This window comes from Sesamum indicum, linkage group LG1, assembly GCF_000512975.1.
Source record: "Sesamum indicum cultivar Zhongzhi No. 13 linkage group LG1, S_indicum_v1.0, whole genome shotgun sequence".
Taxonomy (NCBI): domain Eukaryota; kingdom Viridiplantae; phylum Streptophyta; class Magnoliopsida; order Lamiales; family Pedaliaceae; genus Sesamum; species Sesamum indicum.
The window spans coordinates 2,738,140-2,765,086 of NC_026145.1; the positions used below are offsets into that span (position 1 = coordinate 2,738,140).

At 36.1% G+C, this 26,947-nt stretch overlaps 2 protein-coding genes across 2 annotated transcripts; both read left to right on the forward strand.

The window, feature by feature from the left end:
- On the forward strand, window positions 13,772-18,361 carry LOC105156343 (cytochrome P450 76C2-like). The gene is made up of 2 exons (XM_020692429.1): window positions 13,772-14,920; window positions 17,662-18,361. Exons 1-2 carry the CDS (start codon window positions 13,994-13,996, stop codon window positions 18,283-18,285), a joined length of 1,551 nt encoding a protein of 516 aa, XP_020548088.1. The 5' UTR covers window positions 13,772-13,993; the 3' UTR covers window positions 18,286-18,361.
- Window positions 24,947-25,991, forward strand: LOC105156352. The gene is made up of 2 exons (XM_011072462.1): window positions 24,947-25,391; window positions 25,516-25,991. The coding sequence occupies exons 1-2, from the start codon at window positions 24,947-24,949 to the stop codon at window positions 25,989-25,991; spliced, it is 921 nt and encodes a 306-aa protein (XP_011070764.1).

Sequence of the window (26,947 nt, forward strand, 5' to 3'; positions counted from 1 at the left end):
GAGGCCCACCCACCAAAATCCGACGGTTGACTATTTCTAATCTCTCCTCTTTCCTTAAACTTCTTATTCTGTTTGTTTTCTCATAGAAATGGAAGTCTTCTCTGACTAAATCAATGAAAGTTCTCGAGGCTTATCTTTCTTTGATCCCCTACTCCTATAAAAAGGGGATCTCCCCTTCGGTTGAAGGACATCAGTTGAATCAGAAATATACTAAGCCAAAACGTGTTCTGAGTGAACTGGTTTCTCTATCTGGGTTTCTGTGACGTTAATATTGATAAAAGATCTGAGTGATCTTGAGGTTTCCGTGGGATCTTGGTGGTGGTGCAGCCGTGGTCTGAACCTTTGTGAGTCGTTGAGTCTTTAGTGACCGAGTTTGTAGGATCTGATTTCCTGAGCCACCATTCATAAATCTGTTATTTTATTTACGATTTGTTCATTCATTAATTATCTGCAATATTAGTTGTATTAAAGAGTTTCGTACTCCACTATTTCTGTAATAGTTGAATAGGGTTCTCTGAAATACGAGGTTACCATTCTACAGTGGTATCAGAGCCTCGTCTCTGAAGTCCGGTGATCCTGGTGGTGTTAATGTTTTCTAAACCCCTCCTATTTTATTTCTGCAATTTTTTTTTGTCATATTACTGTTATTATTTAGCCGCGGTAAATTCCCCTAAACTCCCACTTGTCATTAACCGCCATTTGTGAGTGTGGAGGAGCTTTTCTTTTTTTTCTTATATATATATATATATATATATTAGTATAGATATTAATCCAAACACATTATATTGGTTGTATGGCATTTACTTCTAAGCATTCTTAACCTGTCATAAATAATATACGCATAATTTTGGCAAATTCATATAGTAATACAAAAAGTTAACGATGGATAAGCTTTTCATTAGACTATACATTCACGAAATTAAATTTAATTTTAAGATTAAATAATAAAATAATTTATTAAAGGCATGACATCCAGATTTGTAGTTTGAGAAAACTAAGACCATTGATGAAAATGAACAAAGAATCAACCAATAATGAATAGGTAGCGAAAAATTGCATTTTTCGTCCTACATAATAAAACGATTTACACTTTTGACCCTCACATTTCAATTTTTTCTCACGTTTATTATCAAGAGCTACTTTCCATCAAAAAATAATATAAGAGTATGGTAGGGAAAAATGCAATTTTGCTCCCTTGAGCCCTTTGTAATATAAGAGTTCAATTCTTGCTGATCTCCTTAGGGTTAAGTACAATTTATTTTCCTGTATTAATTGAAAAGTGTAAAAAAGTCCCTATAAAACAATAAAGTGCGATTCATCCCCTTATGTATAGAGAGACGTAAATTGCATTATTTCTTAAATTACAAAATATATTTTTTTTTACTTTATTTTACAGGAATTTTTTTATACTTTTTCATTAACACAGAGGGTGAATTGTTTATAATCCGATTTGGTCGCTACAAAAGCAACTACATGTTCTGGTTGCTATATATCCTCCACACATGTGGCTGTGATTGCTCTTCCAAGTATGGCATGCAGCCTACCGTTTTCATTATTTGTTTTTTTCTCGTTTTTGGATTAAAAACATTAAAATACTCCCCAGTGATTGAAAATTGATTTGGCAACAATTTTCCATCTGAAGGTATGTGGGGCAGAGATATCTGGATGAATGGACCAAAATGCCGAAAATCTCCTAATCATATCCTTTTACATTAATGGAGATAGATCCATGACTAGGCGATAATTGTGTTTTTGCTACAGTAATCACGGTTCAATAATATTAAAATAAAAATTTAAAATTTTATTATGATTAATTAATATTTTTTATGATATTTAATTATAATTAAAATATTTTCTTATAATTTTAACATGATTAATCAATGTTCATAACAACTTTGTGTCGTATGTGAGGAAGAAATCTGGATGAATGGAGGAAATGCCTCCACTATCTGACTGAAGATCTCAGATCTCCAGAGCCTGTCCGTTTACATTAATGGAAATCCATCCAAGAGGAGAACCGGACAATCTTGGGCAAGAGATATGATTGACGACATGTCTTCAGGCCCCCCCACCCCCCACCAACCCATCAAATGCATGATTTTCCTTCATGACATTCTCCGCCATTGCCTTTTTAGTTGTTTGGAATGATTTTTTGAATGGGTAAATTTCAATTTATCTATATGTATTATAGAAATAGACAAGCAATTTTTTATGAAAAATAAATTAGTAATTTATCTGTTTATATTTTTCAAGATGTAACAATTTGTTCCATATGTTTTAAAAAATGAAGTAATTTTCCTCCTTAGACATGGAGGTAAATTGTTTCATTTTTTAAAACATATGAGGCTAAATTGCTATTTGTTTTATAAGAGGATAATCTATTAATTTTTAATATTACATGAGGATAAATTGCTATTCACCCTTTTTGGAACTCTTGGCAAGATTGCCATATATAGTGAATGGAGCTCGAGAAATTGAACGAGTATTCTCAAATATTCCGTAATACTTTGGGTAAATTACAACTATTCATTTTTAAGTTTGATATAATTATTAATATTTTTTCATTGTTTGAAAAATTACAAATATCCCATCAAATAAAAAATAATTATGTAGCCCTAAAACAGTGAGTAGATATTACTATTTACCCTTGTTGAATTTTTTTAAAAATAAAAAATATATATTTGAAAAAATATAAAAAAAATTGAGGGCGTTTAAAATAAATAATTCAGGGTGAATATTAGTTCAAAAATATCTTAGAAAATTATAATATATATATATATGTATATAAAGTTATAATTTGTAATACAAAATAGCATTTTGGCGAGTTCACCACAAAACTTGAATGTAAACCTAACAGATTGGACTCGTTGTTAGACGGACATTAAAATTTGGGGGTCTTTAAAATTTTTTAAATAATAAGAAAATATTTATAAATTCGTTAAATTTCGAAGGTGATTGTAATTTACCCTAATACTTAATCTAATTTAGAACTAAGAAGCCCTATATATTCCCATCAAAATGCCAATTTCTAGACTTATGAGATTAGGCATTCCTTCGCTCAGGACACTTGGTTAATTTTAATAATTTCCCAAATTAAAACATTCGGAATGAACTATTTATTTTTATTTTTTTTATACTTTACTACAATAACCTTCTACAAAGTTACAGTTATAAAAGATTAGTTCACAAATATTGTAATTGTAATACAATAAATATACAGAAAGTTATATGTAATACATACAATACATATATATATATATGTTTATTTACCACACACAAATAATACTTTGTTTTAATTATATGACAAATAATATCTATATTAAATACGTGCAATATATTCATGTTACTAATACATTAAAAATATTCATATACTTTTACACACATATATAAATGTATTCTTATCTTTATATAATGAAATCAATTAAGTGCTTAGATAAGTATGTAGATCTCATGAGTAATTTAAAATTTCAATTGTTTGATGAAGTATAATATAAAGGCACTTACATACTTATTCATATGTAGGCAAATTAATTAATTATAATTATTTTCTATTTATATTTTATAATTTTACTAAATTAATTTTAAGTATAAATAGTTAATTTAATTGACATTTTAATATATATTTTGTCATCAAATCAATGGCCGACAAGTGTCAAAATGACCCTTCACGAAGGAAACCATACGGGACACTCTCGCGTTGCGAAATGTATTTCAACCAATCAAATAATGCTTCGCAATCAAAGATTTCAGCCAATCAGATAGGCCAATGTGGAGCAATTGCATGTACCCTCTAATCAAATCAAGACAAATATTTGTGATGTTCATCACTTTAAAAAAAATATAAATATTAAAGAGATAATGTCAAATTAACCAATCATATCATTCCAAATATTTGATATATTTATCCCTTTAAATTAAAATATAAAGAGATAATGAACAATAAAGGAAGGAAAGAAAGCCAAATAATTATCTCTAGGAAGTTTTTCGAGCTCAAGAATATTTAAAGGCGTTCAAGGCAGAGATCAACTCTTTTGTCAAAGGTGCAACACAAATTAGAGCGTTTAATTTGATATTATAAGCACTAAGTCTCGAGTTAACATTATAAATATTCAAGTATCTTCTCAAGAAGATCCAAATGGAAAATCCACTTTCAAATCATAAAATTCCAAGCCAAGACTATATTGTTTAATTCGGGATCACAGGCCTAAGTCGCCGAATTAACGTTATAGAAATTCTAATTCAAGTTCAAATGAGATCTATGTAGAGATTACCCTTTGAATTTGTCAGATATGTCAAAGATATTTTGAAAGAGAAGAATCAAGGGATTGAATAGAGATTGTACCCAGTTTGACATTTTTATCTATATTCTTTTATCTGTGTTTCAATTTTTTAGATACGATAAAATTAACGCTTACAACATATATATAAATGGGAAAAATTATAATTTTAGTTCAGTAACACAATGGGTGTGCCATTTTTGGTCCTGTACAAATTGATTTTTATAATTTAATCCTGTAACTTTATAATTTTTACAATTTTATTTCTTTTTCGTACAATTTGATTGAAAAATCGCATGTGGTTTGCACATGACACAATTAAATTGTAATCCTAGTCCTGTAAATCAATTCGTGCTCGACAAAATTTGTCAAGTCTCTTAAGCCACAAGATCAAAATTGATGATGCTCCTTAAGTTACACTAAAATTGCAATTTATTTGAGTTATGTACAAGTTACATGCAATTTTTCTGTCAAATTACTCAAAAAAGAATGAAATTTTCCATAATTTTAATGTTATAGGATTAAATTGCAAAAACTATTTAACGCAGGATAAAAAATACCACCCCATAAATTATAGGATTAAAATTTTATATTTTTCCTATACAAGTGTACATGCTATTATTTACTGTAATGACTTGGACCTTTTTGCTCCCTTGAGCGACCCAGCTACCCCCCTACTATGGCCACTCCCTCTTCTGCTGATCCTGTGCCGAGCCCTCCAACCTCCGTTCCACTTCGTAGATTTTAGTGACCTCACTCTAGACCTTTTAGGTTGTCTAATTATGATTATCACTGCACCCTCACCTCTCCCTCTTGCATATATGCATCTTACACCCACATTTTACATTTGTTGCCCACTTATATGCTTTGCAAGAGCCTAACAGTTATTTGCAGGCTTGTAAGGATATGAATTAAGTGGATGCTATCTCTAAGGTGCTAGATGCACTTGCTGCGAACAAAACTTGGATTCTAACAACCTTACCACCTGAGAAATGCACTATTAGTTCGCATTGGGGTCTACAAGCTGAAACTCCATCCCGACGAGTCCATTGACTGCTATAAAGCCCGTTTGGTGGCAAAGGGCTATAATCTGCTCGATGGGTGGATTATTTTGACTCGTTCTCTCCAGTTGCTAAGGCTACTACTGTACGAATCTTTCTCGCGTTAGCAACCTCCAATTCATGGCCAATGTTACAACTTGACATTAACAATGCATTCCCCATGGTTTTTTGGAGGAGTATGTTTATATGGATCCCCTTGAGGGCCTCATTGGCGTTCCCGATGGACAGGTTTGCAAGCTACAAAGGTCACTAGATAGACTTAAACAAGCCTCTAGGCAGTGGAATTTGGAGCTCACCAATCAGCTGCTCGCTTTTGGTTTCCATCAATCAAGCCATGAACATTATCTCTTTATTAAGAAAGCCTCAAGCGAGCTTGCTACCTTATTGGTTTATGTCGATGACATCCTCCTCACTAGGTCGTCATCCTCTCTCTGGACTTTATCAAAGCCTATCTTGATCATTTGTTCACCATCAAAGACCTTGAACCGACTAAGTACTTTCTTGGGCTCGAGCTCGCCCGTTCCTCTCATGGTTTACAGGTCACCAACGTAAATACCTACAGGACATTCTGGTTGACACCTCAATACTTGATACCAGACCTGTCTCTACCCCGTTGCCACCAGGAATCAAATTAGTGCAGGATGACGGTTCCTTACTCACTGATCAGATCGCTTTCGGCGGCTCATCGATCGCCTTTTATATCTCGACTTTACTCGTCCAGACATTTCCTTTGCTGTCCAGCAACTAAGTCAGTTAATCCAAGCACCTCGCTCTTCTCACTAGGATGTTGTCCTTCATATCCTTCGTTAGCTGAAGGGGTCGTTGTCAACTGGTTTATTCTTTTCCTCCACTAGCTCTCGAACTTTTAGTGCCTATTCTGATACGTCCTGGGTTTTTTGACATGACTCTTGATGCTCAGTTATTGGATTCTGTGTGTTTCTTGGGTCGTCCCTTATCTCGTGGAAGACCAAGAAGTAAGCCACCATCTCGAGATCATCTGCTGAGGCCGAGTATCATTGCATGGCCTCTACTGTTTGCGAGCTCCTCTGGATCTTCTATGTGCTGCGCGACCTCCATGTCTCTGTTCCGCTACCTATCTCTTTTTGGTACGACAACAATACTGCCATCCACATCATCCTAAATCCCGTCTTTTATAAGTGCACCAAACAGGTCGACATTGACTGCCATATTGTTCGAGATTAGTTCAAGCTCGATTTTCATCTCCCCTTCTCACATTCGTGGTTCTGATCAGGTCGCTGACCTCTTCACAAAATCTCTACCTGTTGCTGATTTCGGGCGCTTCCTTTGGAAGCTGGGCCTTACTTCCTCGACTCCATCTTGAGGGGGGGCTATAGCGACATATAGGTTCCTCCACACAACGACCTCTAGAGCGATAATCGATCCTCACCAGCGATCTCCTCATAGTGATCAGCGACCTCTACACGGCAACTTATTTATCCTTGATGTTTTTTTTTTTATTGTTGCTTGTTTGTTACGTTTTCTGTTATAGCCAGTTAGTAGTTTGCTAGATTGTTATCTACGTAGGCAGGTTGTTAGGGATGGTTATGTAGGGAATAACCCTCTAGTGGTATTTCTTTCACAATGAAAACCTACCCAACTATTACAACTGATATTGAGTATAAGCTCCTCAATATTACAAATCGAATGAAAAATACAGAAATGAATAATACAAAATACAAAACAGAAGAAATCAAAACTTGTTTGAAAATGGCTCAGGTATTAAGCCAGATCCAATATAAAGGTGCACGGTCACCATAATACCGTACCCGAACCAAAACCCTAACAAACCACGGTTGCTCCTCCACAAGATCACCCAAGGGACTCAGATCACGCAGATCTGAAATAAACTCGTCACCGTAAACCCAACACACACAGTGTGATCATAGAGATTTTCAGAGAAATAAAGGGGGATAGAAAACAGATTTCTAGTTCGCGCCCGTGAATAGGGATGAAACACCCTTTTTATATAGATTTCAAGGAACCGTCCATGGAACAAATCCGTTGGGCGGTTTTATTAAAGCCATCGGATTGGCTTTAGAAAACTGCCGGATGTTGAGAAGGTGAGAAGTTGTAACAGCCATAGGAGAGGTTACGGAGCGAAAGGTGTAAGTCGGCGGAAAAGAGAGGGGAAGAGAGAGGTTAGCATATTAGGGTTTGAGAGAGGTATATAAAGTGAGCAAACCGGGTCGGGTAACCGAGATGGGTCGGATCCAGGTGGAGGGCCTCCAAATGGTTTGTGGGCTTTTAGTTTTGGGTCATATTTTCTAACATACCCCACCGTGGACCAAATACCCATTAAGGTAGGTCAGGGGTGTTGGATCTGGTCTTTTTCATTATTGCCATAAAAATACTCCGTGGGTGTACCTGCAGAATAAAAACTATAGATAGAAAGACTTTGGTTAGTCAGAATTTAAATGGATTATATTTAAACACTTACTGAATTTCTCCGAAGGTAAGTATTTAGTGCCCATATCTGCAGGATTTTCTTCAGAGCTAGTTTTTTCAAGTTTTATCATATCTCTCCCTACAATATCTCTAATGAAATGATACCTAACATCTATGTGCTTTGTTCTATCATGAAAAACGGGGTTTTTGCACAATTGAATAGAGGATTGACTATCAGAAAAATCACAAGTTTTTCTTTCAAAAAATCAATTTCTTTTATAAGCCCATCAAGCCATAAGGCTTCTTTAAAAGCTTCTTTGGTAGCAATATATTCGGCTTCGGTTGTAGATAATGCAACAATATGTTGAAGTTGGGATTTTCAACTAATGCATGAACCACAAAAGGTGAACACATAAGATGAGGTGGATTTACGACTATCTCTGTCGTTTGCATAATTCGAATCTACATATCCAACAAGACGTGTATCATCAGAATATCTAGAGAAAGTAATACCAATGTTATCAGACCCACCCAAATATCTAAGCAACCATTTCAGAGCTTCCCAGTAAGGGGGACCAGGGTTAGACATGAATCTACTAAGGCAACTAATTGCATAGGCAACATCAGGTCTTGTGCATACCATTAGAAACATAATTGAACCAATCAAATTTGAATAAGGAATTTTATCCATCTTTTGTTTTTCAAAAACAGTTTTGGGACATTGCTCTTTACATAATTGAAAATGGGCAGCCAGGGGCACAGAGGTGGGTTTTGCATTTTCCATGGAGAATTTTCTAAGAACTGTTAAAAGATACGATTTCTAATTTAGAGAAATGGAAAACTGTTTTCTATCCCTAGCAATATTCATACCAAGAATTTGTTTGGCATTGCCAAGATCTTTCATTTCAAAGGCTTTACATAAATCCTTTTGTAAGGTATATATGAGTTGTAAACTAGGACTAGCAATTAACATATAATCAACATATAATACCAAAAAAATGGGAGTGTTATCCACATTCTTAAAATAGAGACAATGGTCATAATGACTCCGAGTAAAATTTAAGGATAGCATAAACACATCGAATTTTTTATTCCATTGACGAGGGGATTGCTTCAGTCCATACAGAGATTTTTTCAACAAGCACACATAGTCAGGCTTAGACATATCAGTAAAACCAAATAGTTGACTCATGTAAATGTTTTCATCCAAATCACCATGCAGAAAAGCAGTTTTAACATCTATTTGCTTTAATTCCCAGTCATAGTGTGCAGTAAGAGCAAGTATTATGCGAAGTGTAGTATATTTTACAACTGGTGAGAAAATTTCATTATAGTCTATACCTTCTTTCTGTGTGAACCCCTTAGCAACTAATCTAGCCTTATATTTTATAGGATTTTCCTGTTTTATTTTGAATAACCATTTGCAATCAACAACGGAAGCATTTTTCGGTTTAGGGACAAGAATCCAAGTTTATTATCTTTTAAGGATTTCATTTCTTCTGTCATAGCACTAAGCCACTTTTCAGATTTTAAGGCTTCTTCGACACTAGAAGGTTCTACAAGTTCGGTATTAAAACTCGTATGAAAGTCCCTAAGCTTTGTAGGTATTCTAGATTGTCTTCTATCTCTATCTCTAGTAAGTTGGTAATTGTCTAATGGATTTTGAGTTTATGAATATTCTACTTCTTGGTTATTTCCTAGTTGTTCGTTATTTCCTAATTGTTCCTGATTGTTCCCTAATTCCTCCCCTTCTTGGTTATCCTCTAAGTCTACTTTATTAAAAGTTGATTCCTTTCTATGGGTTGAGATTTCTCTAAGCATGACATTTCATTTTCATTAAAGGTAACATTTCTACTAATTAAAACTTTAAAACCTAGTTGGCTCCTAACCCATAGTCTATAGCCTTTAATACCCTCAGGATAACCAATAAAAATACATTTAAGGGATCTAGGATCAAGTTTATCATAATCTTGGTCAACAAATGCAGAACAACCAAATACACGTAAGGAGGATAAGTCAGGTAATTTTCCATTCCACACAAAGTCAGGAGTTTTTCCAAATAATGGCACAAAAGGAGACATATTTATAAGATGTGCAACAGTTAAAACAACTTCTCCCCAAAATGATTTAGGCAGACCAGAACTAATCAATAAGCATCTAACTTTTTCAAGTAACGTACGATTCATACGTTCAGCAATTTCATTTTATTGTGGAGTATAAGGATTAGTCTCATGTCTTTTTATACCAAATTCTTCACACATATCAGAAAAAATTTGGTTGCAGAATTCAAGTCCATTGTCAGTTCTAAGTGATTTTAACTTCTTACCAGTTTGATTCTCAACAAAAATTTTTCATTTCTTAAAATTTTCAAAAACTTCAATTTATGCTTCATCAAGAAGACAAAAACTTTACGAGAGAATTTATCAATGATAGACAAACAATAACGATTTCCACCATAAGTGGGTACATTACTAGGACCCCAAACATCATCATGAACATAGTCTAAAATACATGGAGACATAGACGGATTTGGGGATGGGGATGCAGGGAAGTGTACTCTATGTTGTTTACCCATAACACATTCGTCACAAAATTCCATTTTGTTAACTTTATCATTTAAAATACCATCTCTTTTTAAAAGATCAAGACCCTTTTGACTAATGTGACCTAATCTCTTATGCCATAAAGCGGTTAAATCATATTCAGAGACAGATGCAACAAGATTATCATAAGATGCAGTGCATATGTAAAGATTGTGTTTTCGTTCTGCTTTGAAAACGACTAACGAGCCTTTCATGATTTTCATGATGCCTTTGCCCCATCTACCTTGTAAACCATTTTCTTCTAATGCAGCACATAATATGAGGTTATAACCTCATATTATTCTCAAAATCATTTTTCAAAATCATTTTTCAAAATCATTTTATAACCTTCAAAACATAATGAGATGTCACCAAGACCCTTGATTTCACATTTTTTCTCATTTGCCATTGAAACAAAATCAATATGCTCATATTTCAAATTTTTTGCTCATATCTTTGAAAGGACTCATATGAAATGTGCAACCAGAATCAATCAACTATTCATGCATATCAAAAGAATTCACAGAGTTTGCTTCATACACAACAAAAACTTCACCATTTGATTCAATGGACGCATTATTGATTTTTTCTTTATCATCATAGTTTCTATCTCTGTTTTCACGTCTAGGTTTTCTATAATCTTTTATGTAATGACCTTTTAGTCCACAGTTATAGCAACATCTGTCTTTTATTTATCATCCTTAAAGTTGTTTTCTCTTGGTCTTGACTTACTCCTACTGTTTTTATTTCTACTCCTACTTCTGCTGTTATACCTAGAGTTCTAATTCCTAAACTTAGTCCTACCCCTAACAGAATTAATCTCATGTTGGTTCTGGCTAGGTTTATTAGTGTTAAGGTCTAATTCTTTACTTTTTAACCCATTAACAACAGTTTCTATGTTAACACTATCCCTTCCGTATTTAATAGCAGCCTTTACATCAGAATAGGATTCAGGAATGACATTCAAGAATACAATAGGAGAGTATTCATCAATATATTTGTCACCTGTAAGTTTAATATCCTGAATTAGTTTAGTGAAGTCATCTAGATTCTCATTAATATTTTTAGACAGATCAAGTTTATAACGGAAGAATTTTTCTAACAAAAATAGTTTATTCGGTAGAGAGATTTCAGTGTACAGTTCTTCTAGTTTATCCCATAAAGTTTTTGAAGACTCTAGTTTACCAACTTTTCACAAGACAGTGTCAGACAAGTATAAAATAATAGAGGAGTAAGCAAATTCATCGTTTTCTTGTTTCTTTTCTTCGGAAACATTTTCAACATACTTGCCATCAATGGCTTTGAAAACTTTTTGTTGAATAAGAATGCCTTTTATCTTTTGTTGTCATATAGAAAAATCGCTTTTTCCATCAAAGGGTTGAAGACTATAACCAGCCATTTTAAAAGATTTTAAAAAAAAATTCGGGTTATTATAAAACAAACAGAAGATCCCAGAAAAACAGATTCAAACAGATTACTACAGAGCACTCAGAAATCAGGGTTACAGAATCAAGGCAAATTTCAGAAAACAGACAACAGGTCAATGAATTTAAAGAGATATAAGAGTAACAAAGAAATACACACAGACAGTAGACAGATATATACAGAGACAAAGAACAGAGAGAATTTCACATAGATTAAACCACAACTAGTTATCAAATACACAGGTAAGAGGTGATATCAGAAATAACAAGAATCAAAAAATAATGAAGCAGTTATAACAGAAACCGAGGCTCACCAGCCTAAGTCCCGTCTAGATACCCGACGACCTCAAGGGTCCGGCCAAGAGGGATATTAGGGGGCTTTACCACGGTAAACAGAGATAATCGAAAGTAATGAGATCTAACAGTAATATCAACGGAAAAATAAAAAAAATAAAAAAAAACCAGAGGAGGGGTTTATCAGAAATTACCACCACCAAGGATCAGCACGGATCAGAATGCAGGCTCTGATACCATTGTAGGGAATAACTCTCCAGTAGTATTTCTTTCACAATGAAAACCTACCCAACTATTACAACTGATATGGAGTATAAACTCCTCAATATTACAAACCGAATGAAAAATACATAAATGAATAATACAAAAAATAAAACAGAAGAAATCAAAACTTGTTTGAAAATGGCTCAGGTATTAAGCCAGATCCAATATAAAGGGACACGATCACCACAATACCGTACCCAAACCAAAACCCTAACAAACCACGGTTGCTCCTCCACAAGATCACCCAAGGGACTCAGATCACACAGATCTGAAATAAACTCGTCACCGTAAACCCAACACACACAGTGTGATCATAGAGATTTTCAGAGAAGCAAAGAAGGGTAGAAAACAGATTTCTAGTTCGCGCCCGTGAACAGGGATGAAACCCCCTTTTAATATAGAACTCAAGGAACCGTCCATGGAACAAATCTGTTGGGCGATTTTCTTAAAGCCATCGGATTGGCTTTAGAAAACTGCCGGATGTTGAGAAGGTGAGAAGTTGTAACAGCCATAGGAGAGGTTATAGAGCGAAAGGTGTAAGTCGGCGGAAAAGAGAGGGGAAGATAGAGGTTAGCGGATTAGGGTTTGAGAGAGGTATATGAAGTGAGCAAACCGGGTCGGGTAACCGAGATGGATCGATCCGGGTGGAGGGCCTCCAAGTGGTTTGTGGGCATTTAGTTTTGGGCTCCGGTTTTGGGCCATATTTTCTAACAGGTTAACTTTTCTCTTTCTTGCTTAGTGTATATATACCAATCAATACTATACATTATTGTTTGATTTTGTTGTGAATATCAATACTATTCCACCTAATAGCCTACAATGGCTGAACTATTTTGTGCTTACCTTATTGTTCGTCAAAGACTATAATGACAGTTGCGGAAGAGTGATTAATTTGTATAAGTAATGATTTTCTTCTTGAGCACTGTAATTAACTCTAGTAAAAAGTCCTGTTGGATCTCTTGGCATGAATTGATCATTTTACTTTTTATCTTCATTCCATTGCTGAGTCGATTCCTTTCCCATCTAAATTCGTTCATGCCTATTCCAACATTGAACAATCTTGATTTACTGTAGCACCATCTGGTCATGCCTAACACAAGTTTTTTTTTTCGTTTCTTTATGTATATAATAAATTATTATTTATATTTTTAAATATATTATAAATAAAAGTAAGATATATAAACTAATATATTATATTTAAAAAAAATAAATAAATAAAATAAAACTAATCTAGGGATATTATATATAATGACATTATTAATGATTTTAAAAAGTTAGTATCGTGGTGTAAGAAATTTCTATTTGTAAGTGAAAGTAATTTTTTTTTATATATATTATAGATATATATCTCCAAAAAATTGGCCCACGTGGAATTATCCATGCCCTCTCAATCGTGTAGAGTCTGTAGACCCCAGGTGAAGATAACTGAAATATATGCATAAAAGGAAAGTCTCCTTGTTCTATAGTACTGCTCAAATCCGCCCTTTCCGAATTTGGACAGTTCTTGCGAAGAAACAGCAAACCGACCAGTGATAAAAACTGGTAGTCCTGCATGGATCTGCATTAATGACAGTAGATAATTTATCAATCATGTGGTGCTCATTTGATCGTTACTTACTCTCATCAACCAAATATAAAGCTCTTGCCTTCCAGCAATAGTTTCTTCAATAATCCCAGCTACCAAAATGAAAATGGACGACCTTGCTCTTGCAGCTCTGACAGTCTTTTCTCTTCTTGCCTCCGTCCTTTGGTATTCATGGATATTCAAGAAATCAAAAGAGGGAACAACTCCATACCCACCAGGGCCTCGGGGACTGCCAATTCTTGGATACCTACCATTTCTGCAACTCAACTTGCACCACCAATTCGCAGAACTCGCTCAAAAATACGGCCCGATCTACAAGCTCCAGCTAGGCAGCAAACTTTCCATCGTGATCAGCTCCCCAGCTCTGATAAAGGAGGTAGTTCGCGATCAAGACATGATTTTTGCAAATCGAGACCCTCCTGTTGCAGCAGTAGTCGCCACCGGTGGCGTAGACATCGCCTGGTCACCCTATGGCCCCTACTGGCGTGACATGAGAAAACTATTCGTACGTGAAATGCTAAGTAACAACAATCTCCAAGGTACCTACGTGCTGCGTAAGGAGGAAGTGGCAAAGGTGGTCAGGGATGTGAGTAAGAAGATAGGCAAGCCCATTGAAATCGGTGAACTGGTTTTCTTGACCGAGCTCAATGTGATACTAAGCTTGCTTTGGGGTGGGACGATCGGCGAGCAAAAGCGTGATAAACTGGGAGCTCAGTTTCGGGATAAGGTGTTAAAATTAGTTGATTTGCTGGGAAAGCCTAATGTTTCTGATTTTTTTTCGGTTTTGGCCAAGGTTGATGTTCAGGGAATTGAGAAAGAAACGAGGGCTCTTATGCCAAGCGTGGAGGAAATTCTTGATACGGTTATAGATGAAAGAACGAAGATGATGGGAGCTGAGGAGGGTGAATTGACTGCTCATGAGAGTGAGAGGCGAAAGGACTTTCTGGGAATTCTTTTGGAGATGAAGGAGCAGAAAGTTGGAGAGGGATCATCATTTGGGCGGACCCAAATAAAGGCCATCTTGATGGTAACTTCTCAACTTATCAAACATTTCATTTTCTGATCCTTGAGAAGTAGACATGTTTATGGTTATGTTGTTTTTGGCTTTATTGATATTATTCCTGTTTTGGACTAAACCAAAAGGATAAAATTGCAGTAGTTTTTATTAAAATTTATCATAATTATAAATACTCAATAATATTTATTTTCGTCTAACAACAAGCTTATTTTCTTATTTTTCATGAGATTTTTATCCAATTTTTTAACGTGAACCGACAAAAATGCCTTTTGAATTATGAATTATATTTTTTTATCTTAAATTTGTAGAATTTTTTAACATATTTTTATAATTAACATGCCCTATGCCTCATTTACTTTACTATTTTTTTTATATTTTTCAAATGTTTTGAAAAATAAAAAATCAGCAAGGTGAAGTAATAACTTCACCTCCATATATATGAGTTACATAATTATTCCATTTGAAGGGGTATTTGTAATTTTTCAAATAATAAGGGGCACATGCTCACATGTATTAGCATGTGAGAGGTATAAGGGTATTATAATCGAAAAAAATTATTTGACCTGCAATAAGTCTATACATTAAAAATAAATTATTATTGCCTTTATTTTAAATGCTATGGACTAAAAGTCATAACAAATAACTATTATTAATCATCATTAAATAAGTTCGATTCAAGAACTTTCATTATTCACCACGACAAAAGTGTTCTCCATGGCCCTTTGCAAAAAACCATGGCCAATAAAAGTTTTTTGACCGTGGTCAATACTAGTCACTACAGTTTTTTTTTAGGGTAAAATGCAGACACCCCCGAAATATTTGGGTTTATTTGCACTTTGCCCCCCAATCTTCTTTTTTACACTTTCCCACCTAATAATGACAGAATATTCTGTTCCCGCGTGTATACACGCCTGAGGGCGATATTGGTTCGGTAAACTTGTAAAGATTAAATGCACATAGCCCCTCAATATATAGATCATTTGCACTTTGCCTCCCAATCTTTTTACAAAATAAAAAAAAATTAAAAGAAACTATGAAGAAAAGTTTTGGAAAATGGAGAATTTTTTTTAGAAAATTTAATGCTTGATCTGCAGATAACTAATTCACATTACAAGCCAAATATAATATTGGTACAGAGAAAATAATACATATATGGTTGATGGTAGCGCAAACAGAAATACATGATCTTTTTCCTTTATTTTTCAATTAATTTTTCCTCTTTCTATACAATATTGGCACGGAGGGGTATTTGGTTTCATTTTGAAGTTGCAATCTTTCATAATTTTTTTATTTGGGTTGTTGAAATTCAATCTCTTCATTCGGGTCGGTGAGTTTTTCTTTTTTATTTTCTGATGTGGGTTTATTTCAATTTTTGCAATGTTCTACTTATTGTGTTTGTGTTGAAACTCCTATTTGTGAATTTAAGTTTAAAGTTTTCTTGTTTAGTTTAGGAGTTTCACACATCTGATATTGCAAAAAGTGCAAATGATTCTATACGTTAGGGGGTTATCTGCATTTAACCTTTATAAGTTTACTGAACGCAAAATCTCCCTCAGGCTAGTGCACACACTTGGACAGAATATTCCATCAATATTCTCTAAAAACATGTAAAGTAAAATAAAATCAAAAGGTTGGGTGAAGGAGTCTAAAAAAAAAAATATTGGGGGACAAAGTGCGAATGACCCCATATGTCGGGAGGTCTACATTTTATCCTTTTTCTAAAACTATGGGCAATATAAATCTATTTGCTGAATGAAAATAAATATAAATAGTATTGAATATAATTTTTCAAATTATAAAAAATTTACGTATAATTATATTAAACTCAGTAAAGAATAGTGTAATTATCCATTAATTATATAGGTTGATGGTGTCCCGACTTGCAATCCCGGATCTAGGAAGACAAACGACTCCCAGTCTGCTCAATTAAAGGAGAACAACATTTTGAATTTCATTTCAGTTAGTAACCGTGCTAGACACGGAAGAATTATATATATTTTTTTAAATAATAAATGAATAATTAAATCATAAATAATTTACCATAAGTAAATAATAAATAAACCAAAGGCAAAATAATTTATAAATATAAAAATAAAAAAGGACATTTAATATAAAAATAAATTTAAATTATTTTACTTACTATTTATATAGAAATAAGTGAATCTTCTAAATGAAGACAAACAACGAAAAATTATCAAATTTAAATATAAAATAAATAATAATGTTTAAGTAGCAAATTAAAATTCGAAGAGAATATCCAAATATAGCAATCAAAGCAAGCATAATTGTTTTATAAAAATAAATAAATAAATAAAATTATAAGTAATACAAACCACCTCTGATAGTCTTAAATACCCAAAGTGCTTATATTGATCCGGTCAAATTTTAATATGATTTTTCAACGATATAAATGTCCTTAGAGTTGTTTTCTAACTACCGAAAAGACAAAAGAGGTGTCAAACTAATGTACATAGAAATGAGCAATTTGATCCAATATATCTTTTTCATGATTTATATTAATTTTTAATTAAAATTTAAATTATTTCATTACTTTTTTTAAAACTAATGTTTTTTCTTGTCATATTTTCGTGTTAGAATTTGATCTACTTTCTTTTTCTTGTTTGTCCTTAAACCTTGAACTAGGGTAGGTAGGATTGAATTTGCCCTAAATGTCACCTGGGGTGTAATGAAGAAGGTCAATTGAGGAAGTTTTTCAAATTTCTTTAGCTAACCTTTAATTTGTATAACAGGACATTATCCTTGGTGGGACTGACACTACTGCAACGATGGTGGAGTGGGTGATGGCTGAGCTTCTACACAACCCCGACATAATGAAAAAGGTGCAAGAAGAACTAACAGATGTTGTTGGAGAGAACAACATTGTTGAAGAGTCCCACATAACCAAGCTATACTATCTGGATGCTGTCCTGAAGGAAACATTCCGCCGTCACCCTCCAGTTCCACTCCTCATCCCCAGGTGTCCAAGCCAATCATGTGTAATTGGTGGATACATGATCCCAAAGCACTCACAAGTTTTCTTGAACCTGTGGTCAGTTTGTATGGATCCAAAAGTTTGGGAGAATCCTTTCGAATTTCGGCCTGACAGATTTCTGAAGGATAATGCAGGAAAATTTGATTACATTGGAAACAATTTCCAATATATTCCATTTGGATCAGGGAGAAGGGTGTGTCCTGGTCTCCCTCTGGCTGAGAGAATGGTAATGTATCTACTTGCTACACTCCTTCATTCGTTTGAGTGGCGGTTGCCGGAGGACGAAATGGTTGACCTCTCTGAGAAATTTGGAATTGTCATGAGGAAAAACACACCTTTGGTTGCTACTCCATATCAGAGATTCAGAGGTTACCATATTTGAACTTGTATGCATATTCATAATTTATCTATTTGTCCGTCTAGTGACTGAAATAATTGCATTTTATGTCCTACTATAAGTCTTTTAGTGATTTTGATCCTATTATTTTTGAACTCATCAAATTGCATCTCATAACTTCAAAAACTTTGCAATTTTAGTCCAAGTCTTAATTCTGTTAAATTTCTAATGGATACATCACGTGCATGATACAAACTTTGTTAAGTTTTGAGAGACATTGATTGATGTTTCCATCAGAAATTTAATAAAATTATGATTTGGGATTAAAATTATAATTTTTTTTAATTGCAATATACTAAATTTAAAAATAATAACACCAAAATCACAAAAACAACTAACTTTTGGGATGTAAAAATGCATTTCTCCCTCTAGTTATCTATCTATATCTATTTATGTATTTTTTTCTATATTATAGAAGTGTGAACATATCTTGCTATTGTTATAATACGTATATAAAATAATATCTATATTTATTTGTAATTCTTGAAGGTCAATTAAGTAAATTATTGTGATTAATTGATGAAAATTATCTTTCGAAATTGGCTAATTTTGGCGGAGTGCGTCGACGTTGCCAAATAGAGGGGAATCGATTTGGAGATTTTGCTAACAATGTGCTTACTTATTATCCTCCGTACATATTGCATTTTCTGGGCTATAAGAATGGGGTTGGCATTTTCAAGACAATCCATTACGGGGTAGCAATTTTAAACTCTTAATATAAAATTTTTATATGATTTAGAGGTCGTAATATAAAAAAGTCGTCGAAATAATCCGTTCGATCGAATGGCACTCATGTCTCAATTTTCGCCAAGATTTTTTCGCCAGAAAATTTATAAGTGACAGAATTTGACAATTCAGTATCAAATGTGTAAGAAAATATTATATAAGAACATCGATGTACTGTATATGATCTGTATTCTTTAATTATGCATGTAAAAAGTACTTATTCGATTTCTGATTTATTATACGCACACTAAAAATGAAGAAGAAGAGTAGTGCCTCCATTCTCAAATCAATATGGAGAAAAACTAGTATTCATTTTGTCATCAAGAAAATACAATGAGAAACTTGTATAAATATAACAAGAAAAAATCTAGCTAATCGATTGCTAACTAATAAAATTTATGAAATAATCGAAAAAATTGTAACAAATTACAAAATATGAAAAAATAGCTAAATTGTACAGAAAAGGACAAAAAACAAATCATAAGGTCGCAAGCGATGATCTGGTTAGATAGTGATGGGACCTCGATCCAGCCTGCGATCTGGTGGACTTTCTGCGGTCTAAGGAGCAGCGATGCGACCTCGAGGACTTGCATATTCTTCACAGCCGCCCCTCAATATGGAGCCGAGGAAGAGAGGCCCAGCTTGGGAAGGAAGCGAGCAAAATCTGCAGCAGTGAGAGATTTAGTGAGGAGATCGGCGACCTGGGTAGAATCGGGAATGTGAGAGGGAGCAATGAAGCCAAGTTTGAACTGATCGCGAACAAGGTGGCAATCGATCTCCAGATGCTTGGTGCGCTAATGAAAAACAGGATTGGCAGTAATGTGAAGGGCAGCCTTGTTGTCACACCAAAATGGGATCGGGAGCAAAACAGGAATGTCGAGGTCGCGGAGTAGGAAAGAGATCCAACGGAGCTCTCTGACCGTGGAAGCCATGCTACGATACTCCGCTTCGGCAGAGGATATGGAAACCGTGGCCTGCTTCTTAATCTTCCAGGAGATGAGAGATGACCTAAGGAAGATACAAAAACCAGTGATGGAACGGCGAGAATCCAAGCACGACACACACGATGCATCAGAGTAAGCACAAAGTTGTCCCAAACCAGAGGACGGGAAAAAGAGACTAGTGTGGGATGTACCTAAGGTATCGAAGGACGTGAAGCGCAACAGACCAGTGAGAGGTGCAAGGTGATTGTAGGAACTTACTGAGCTGTTGAATAGCAAAAGAGATATCAGGGCGAGTGAATACAAGTTTGGAACAGACAAGATTTGATGAGGTCGTTTCTGAGCCCATAAAAATTTTATTTGTTTGTAGCGGCTACCATCGTTACAAAAGTCATTTCTACACATGTGTATCCGTAACACCGTTACAATTAAATGGCCGTCACAAGTAGTAATGGCTTTTGAAATTGCTTCTAAGATTACGGACGGCCAATCTTTCTTCAAATGTTAACCGTTCCAAAATATTTACCTAAAGTCGGTCCTAATGTTTAAAGGATGACAACCGTTAGAAAGGCCGTCAATAAGCATTGGCCAATACAAATTTATTATGATTTTTGGGATGACTATATTCATTTGTAACGGGCGAAGAAAAAGAAGGAAAGCCATTCCACGTGGCAAATAAAAGACCATTACACGTAGTATTACAAAGTGATAATACAAATGTTGTACCACTAGGAATGGATTTGTGCTGCGATGTTTTTACAAAGGTCGTTCCAACTCGAGACAAGTATAACGACTAGTTTTTACGATCCAAAGGCCGTTACAAAAGTTGGTACACCTTAGCTTATATATATGTGTGTTGCATGGTTTTTTTATTTCATTTTATTTCTTCTAAAATTGATTATTAACCACATACACTCTCAACCTTTCCCCGATTTTCACGCGTATACACTTGAGCAGCTAGAATTGCTAATTTAGACCGGCTACTGTTGATATCTTATGTGGTTGACCAGGTAACAACTTTAACCTTTTTTGTTAATTAAATTGCAATTTAATTGTTTTAGTTTTCTGATGTTGTGATCTTATTTGTTATGTATTATTAGTGCAATGTAATATTTATAAATTTATAAGTTGAAATATATATAATTACATATATATGTGTGAATATGTAGTGATAATCAAGTTACGACAACTAAGGGGATAGGTGCATGATAAAAATCTCCTGGATAGGGCAAGTTTTGATTTTGAGGATGGTGTTAAAACTTTCATAGAATAGGACAACTATCAGCATGGATTTTGAAGGCTAGAAGGGGTGGCTTCTGTAATTTTTTTAAAAAAATATAGGTGGTTTATATAAAGGACAATAGGTGAAGGGGTATAATATAATTATCTCTTTAGAATATATTCAATTTTAAGCATTTTTATGGAATAAGGTTTATATTTTGGTTCTTTTTTATTCTTCGAGCCTAATTACAACAATAACAAAATTTTAACTTGATATTATAATTTTTCTAGACATTCCTTTATCTGTTTTTATGGTAAAAGTCGCCTATGCATAGGAGGGAGTGTGGCGTAGACCTCTACCCATTTATTAAAATAAAAAAATACTTCCGTTAAATTTAAAAAAATCATAAATAAAAAGTTCTTACTCCCTTAACTAGATAATAAAAGAAGCATCTACATACATGAAACCATCACTTAAAAATCGGGAGCTTGGGAAAAGATCTAGGCAAAACAAGCTTGTGTGTTCGTAATTGGATCTTTTACCATATTTTCGTGTTACGTTTCAATTTCAAGGGAAAAGGGATTTCTTTTTTTTCTTGTTTTTCTTTAAACTCTGAACTATGGTATTAAAGATTGAATTTGCCCTACATCTCACCTGGGGTGTAATGAAAATGGTCAATTGCGGAAGCTCTTCAAATTTCTTTAGCTAACCTTTGTATAACATGATATTAGCCTTGGCGGGACTGACACCACTGCAACAATGGTGGAGTGGGTGATTGGCCGAGCTTTTGCACAACCCCAACATCATGAAAAAGGTGCAAGAAAAACTCACAGATGTTGTCAGAGAGAACAACATTGTCGAAGAGTCCCACATAACCAAGCTATACTATCTGGATGTTGTCTTGAAGGAAACTTTCCATCGTCACCCTCCACTTCCTTTCCTCATCCTCAGGTGTCCAAGTTAATCTTGCATAATTGACGAATACATGATCCAAAAAGCACTCACAAGTCTTCTTGAACTTGTGTTTGGTTTGTATGGATCCACAAGTTTGTGAGAATCTGTAGCGAGCAGTGACCTCCACACATCGCTACCTCCAACAACCTCCACGTGACCTCACACAGAACGACCACACCACAAGCGACCTATTTATCTTTAGTGTTTATACGCTCTATGTTTGTAGTTTGTTAGTTTGTTACATTCTTGTTATAACTAATACTTAGTTTGTTTCATAGTTAGGCAGGTTGTTAGGGTAGTTAGTGTTTCTCTTGTATATATATTGGTCATTCACTGTATATTACTGATTGATTTTTGGTTAATACACTACTATTTGTCTCTCTAGAATACCCTATCATGGCTGCACTATCGTGGCTTTATTGTACAAATTTACATGGTATCAATAGCCTTCTTTTGAAGGACTCTACTTACCCAGGATCATCGATTTTTAGCTTTCAAGTATGTCGTTGACAATGGAGGACATATCGGCGACGAGAGAGACGCGAGTGCACATTCTACCCAAACGATTGCAGCTTCATGGGTCTGACCATCTTGGGATGGTGTTGGTGAGTGCCACACTTACTGGGAACAACTATCTAAATTGGAGCTTTGGAATTAAGCAATTTTGCGTGCTAAGATGAAGTTGGGGTTCATTGATGGAACCTCTGTCAAACCGGATACTAGCGATCCAAACTTTGAACAGTAGATTAGGGTGGACAGCATGGTGACTACCTAGATACTCAATTCTATCTCTGAAGATGTTGTGGAGGCCTTCATGTACACTAAATCTTCCAAAAGTCTTTGGTTGAATCTAGAACAACGATATGGAGAATGCAATCGCCACAATTATGTCAATTGCAGAGACTGCTATGTTCTGTGACTCAAGGAAACTTATCGTTGTCAACATACTTCACAAATATGAAGCGACTGTGGAATGAGATAGGTGAGTTAAAACCATTACCACAATGCACTTGCAATGGGTGCACCTGTGGTACCTGAGGAGCAGTAGCAGAGGCAGTAGCTTTCACGCAGCTTATGCAGTTCCTTATGAGACTCAACGAAGTCTATGATGGGGTGCGACACCAGTTGCTAGTCATGGATCCTGTCCCCTCTATCAATAAAACTTACTCCATGCTACAGAGCGTAGAGAAATAGAATAGATGGAGTTTGCAGACAACGTTGAGAATGAGCCCTATCTGTAAAAGGGGAGGCGATATGACAAAAAAAGATCTATCCCAGATAAACACGCACTTAATACTGCATGCACTGTTGCAAAATAGGGCACAACAAAGAGACCTGCTTCAAACTTCACTGCACCCCTGAGTGGTACAAAGAGCTGGTGGATAAAAGAAAACGGGATGCAAGTGCAGCGCGTTGGCTCACTATGGAAGTAGCGACCTCGAAGGAGACTCAGTAGCAACCTAACGTGAAGGAGGAGCTACTGTAGGAGCTCCTTAAACTTGTGCGAGCTCGAATTCAGCCTAGTGAGCATGGAGGCTCAGCTCGCATCGATAATTTTGCAGGTATGGACACTTCCCTTATGAGCTCTAGAGCTAACATTTTATCCTCTTGGATTGTAGATACAGGGGCAAAGAAATATATGTGTGGTAATTCTTGTCCCCTTGCAAACCTAACCCCTCTATCTCGACCAACCTAAATAAATCTCCCTGATGGATCCACCAAATCGGTTACCCACTCCCGGACTATCACTTTGCATAAAAACTTCACCCTCACTGATGTACTGCCGGTGCCTTCCTTCAAGTGTAATTTACTCTCAATCCCTAAATCTGCTTCTCACTACCATTGAGGTCGTATTTCATGCTTCTTGTTGTGTGTTTCAAGACTAGAGGACTAAGAAGACCATTCCGGTAGGAAATTTAATTGGGAGCTTATGCTATGTAGACGATTCATCTTCTCACTCCTTTGTCATTAACTCTTATCTTTCATCTCAACTTTGTAACACTTTACCATAGCACAGGAGGCTAGGTCATCCGTCCTTTAATGTACTCAAACATATCCCATTTATCAAAGATAACATTGCTTCAGTAGATGAATATTGTGATTTATGTCCCATGGAAAATCAACATCGTCTGCCTTTCACTCCTAGCACGACTAGCACCACTAAAACTTTTGAACTTTTACACAAATTTATGGGGACCCTGTTCCCTTAGTTCGTTGACTGGGTGCCACTATTTCCTTACAATCGTAGATGATTTTAGTCATGCGACATGGACCTTCATCCTTAAATATAAAACCCATGTCCCTCAAACTTTAACCAATTTTCTAAATATGATCAAAGTTCACTTTCAAGCTATAGTAAAATACATTCGTTCACTAACGAGCAATGTAGTTCACTCTTCCACTCCCTTGGGATAATCCACCAAACCTAATGTTCTTACACCCCTCAGCAAAACGTCGCAGAACGAAAACATAAACATTTCTTAGAAGTGGGCAGGGATCTTCTTTTCCAATCACATTTATCCACTCAGTTCTGCGGGGAAGCCATTCTTACAGCCACATTCCTCAAACAGATTACCTACTCCTCTGCTTGATTGGAAAAGCCCATATGAAGTTGTCTACCACAAACCACCCGACCTCACGAGGCTATGCACATTTGGGTGTCTGTCCTTTGCTGCCAACACCTTACTTTATAAACGAAAGTTTGACAAGAGAGCCTCCAAGTGCATCTTCCTTGGTTACTTCCAGACAAAAAAAGCTTATAAGGTGTATGATCTTACCTCTCATGTCATGTTTACCTCTAGGGATGTTGTCTTACATGAGCACTCCTTTCCATATCGCGACCTCACCTCGCCTTCGGCACCTTTTGCTTTGCCCCTTCCTGTTTGATGACCTAGATCCCCTTAACCCCATGAGCGACCCTATTTCTCCTCCTGCCGCGATCACTCCTTCCTCTGTTCCTCCTGTGCCACCTTCTGTCCCACTTCACCGGTCACGGCGACCTCACATTAGGCCTACCTGGTTGTCAGACTATGACTGTCATTGCGTCCCTTCATCTTTTTCTTGCATCTCTGCATCTTCTGCACATTCTGGTTTTGTTGCACACTTATCTACTTTGCAGGAGCCTAAAAGCTATCTGCAGGCTTGCAAGGATAAGAATTGGGTAGAGGCTATGTCTAAAGAATTAGATGCACTTGCAGAGAATAAAACTTGGATCCTCACCCCTCTATTATCAGGAAACGTACTGTTAGGTCTCGTTGGGTCTACAAGTTGAAAGTCCATCCCGATGGTTCCATTGATCGCTATAAGCCCGTCTCGTGGCGAAAGGCTATAATCAGTTCGAGGGTGTCAATTACTTTGACTCCTTTTCTCCAGTTGATAAGGCTATCACTGTTCGCATTTTCCTCGCGCTAGCAACATCCAACTCTTGGCCCTTATTGCAACTTGAAATTAACAATGCCTTCTTCCACGGTTTCCTGACGGAAGATTTTTATATGGATCCCCCTGAAGGCCTCATTGGCGTTCCCATTGGCCAGGTCTGCAAACTTCAGAGGTCGCTGTATGGACTCAAACAGGCCTCTAGGCAGTGGAATTTAGAACTCACTACCCAACTACTCGCCTTCGGATTCCATCAGTCCAGCCACGAGCACTGTCTCTTTGTTAAGAGGTCTTCCAGCGACTTCACTGTCTTGCTAGTTTATGTGGACGACATCCTCCTCACTGGGTCGTCTTCCTCTGCTCTGGATTTCGTCAATCCTATCTTAATCGTTTTCTCAGCATCAAAGACCTTGGCATGGCCAAGTATTTTCTTGGGCTCGAGCTCGCTTGTTCCTCTCATGGTTTGCAGGTGACCCAATGCATACCTACAGGATGTTCTGGCTGACACCTCAATGCTTGATGCAAAACTTACCTCTACCCCATTGCCACTGAGACTCAAATTAGTGTTGGATGATGGCTCTTTACTCCCTGATCCAGACCGCTTTCGGCGACTCGTTAGTCGCCTCTTGTATCTCTGGTTTACTCGTCCAGATATTTCTTTTAATGTCCAGCAGCTCAGTCAATTCCTCCAAGCACCTTGCTCTTCTCACTGGAACGCTGCCCTTCACGTCCTTTGTTATTTGAAGGGGTCGTCATCCACTAGTTTGTTCTTTTCCTCCACTAGCTCCTTCACGCTTAGTGCCTACTCAGATGCGTCCTGGGCCTCTTGCCCTGATTCTCGCCGCTCAGGCACTGGGTTTTGTGTCTTCCTTGGGTAGTCCTTTATCTCTTGAAAGACCAAGAACAAGCCACTGTCTCCAGGTCGTCCGTTGAGGCTGAGTATCGGAGCATGGCCTCTACCGTCTACGAGTTTCTCTGGATCTCCTATGTACTGCGCTACCTCCATGTCTCGGTTCCACTACCCATCTCTTTCTGGTGCGACAACAATGCTGCCCTCCACATCACTGCCAATCCAGTCTTTCATGAATGCACCAAACACCTTGAAATTGACTGCCACATCGTTCGTGATACGTTCAAACTCGATTTCATCTCCCCTTCTCACATTCGTGGTTCTGATCAGGTCGCTGACCTCTTCACCAAGTCTCTTCATGCCAATGATTTCAGTCGTTTACTTTGCAAGCTGGGCCCTTCTTCCTCGACTCCATCTTGAGGGGGGCTGTAGCGAGCAGTATCCTCCACATATAGCGACATCCACACATCGCGACCTCCAACAACCTCCACATGACCTCACACACAACGACCTCATTACCAGCGACCTATTTATCCTTAGTATTTATACGTTCTGTGTTTGGAGTCAGTTAGTTTTTTA

Bases quoted from the DNA above. Each gene is read 5' to 3' on its own strand.
- LOC105156343 (XM_020692429.1), top strand. From the start codon at position 13,994: ATGAAAATGGACGACCTTGCTCTTGCAGCTCTGACAGTCTTTTCTCTT. The intron at 14,921-17,661 runs GTAACTTCTCAA...TTTGTATAACAG, and splicing joins AAATAAAGGCCATCTTGATG to GACATTATCCTTGGTGGGAC.
- LOC105156352 (XM_011072462.1), top strand. From the start codon at position 24,947: ATGTTGTCTTACATGAGCACTCCTTTCCATATCGCGACCTCACCTCGC. The intron at 25,392-25,515 runs GTCTCGTTGGGT...CCTTTTCTCCAG, and splicing joins ATCAGGAAACGTACTGTTAG to TTGATAAGGCTATCACTGTT.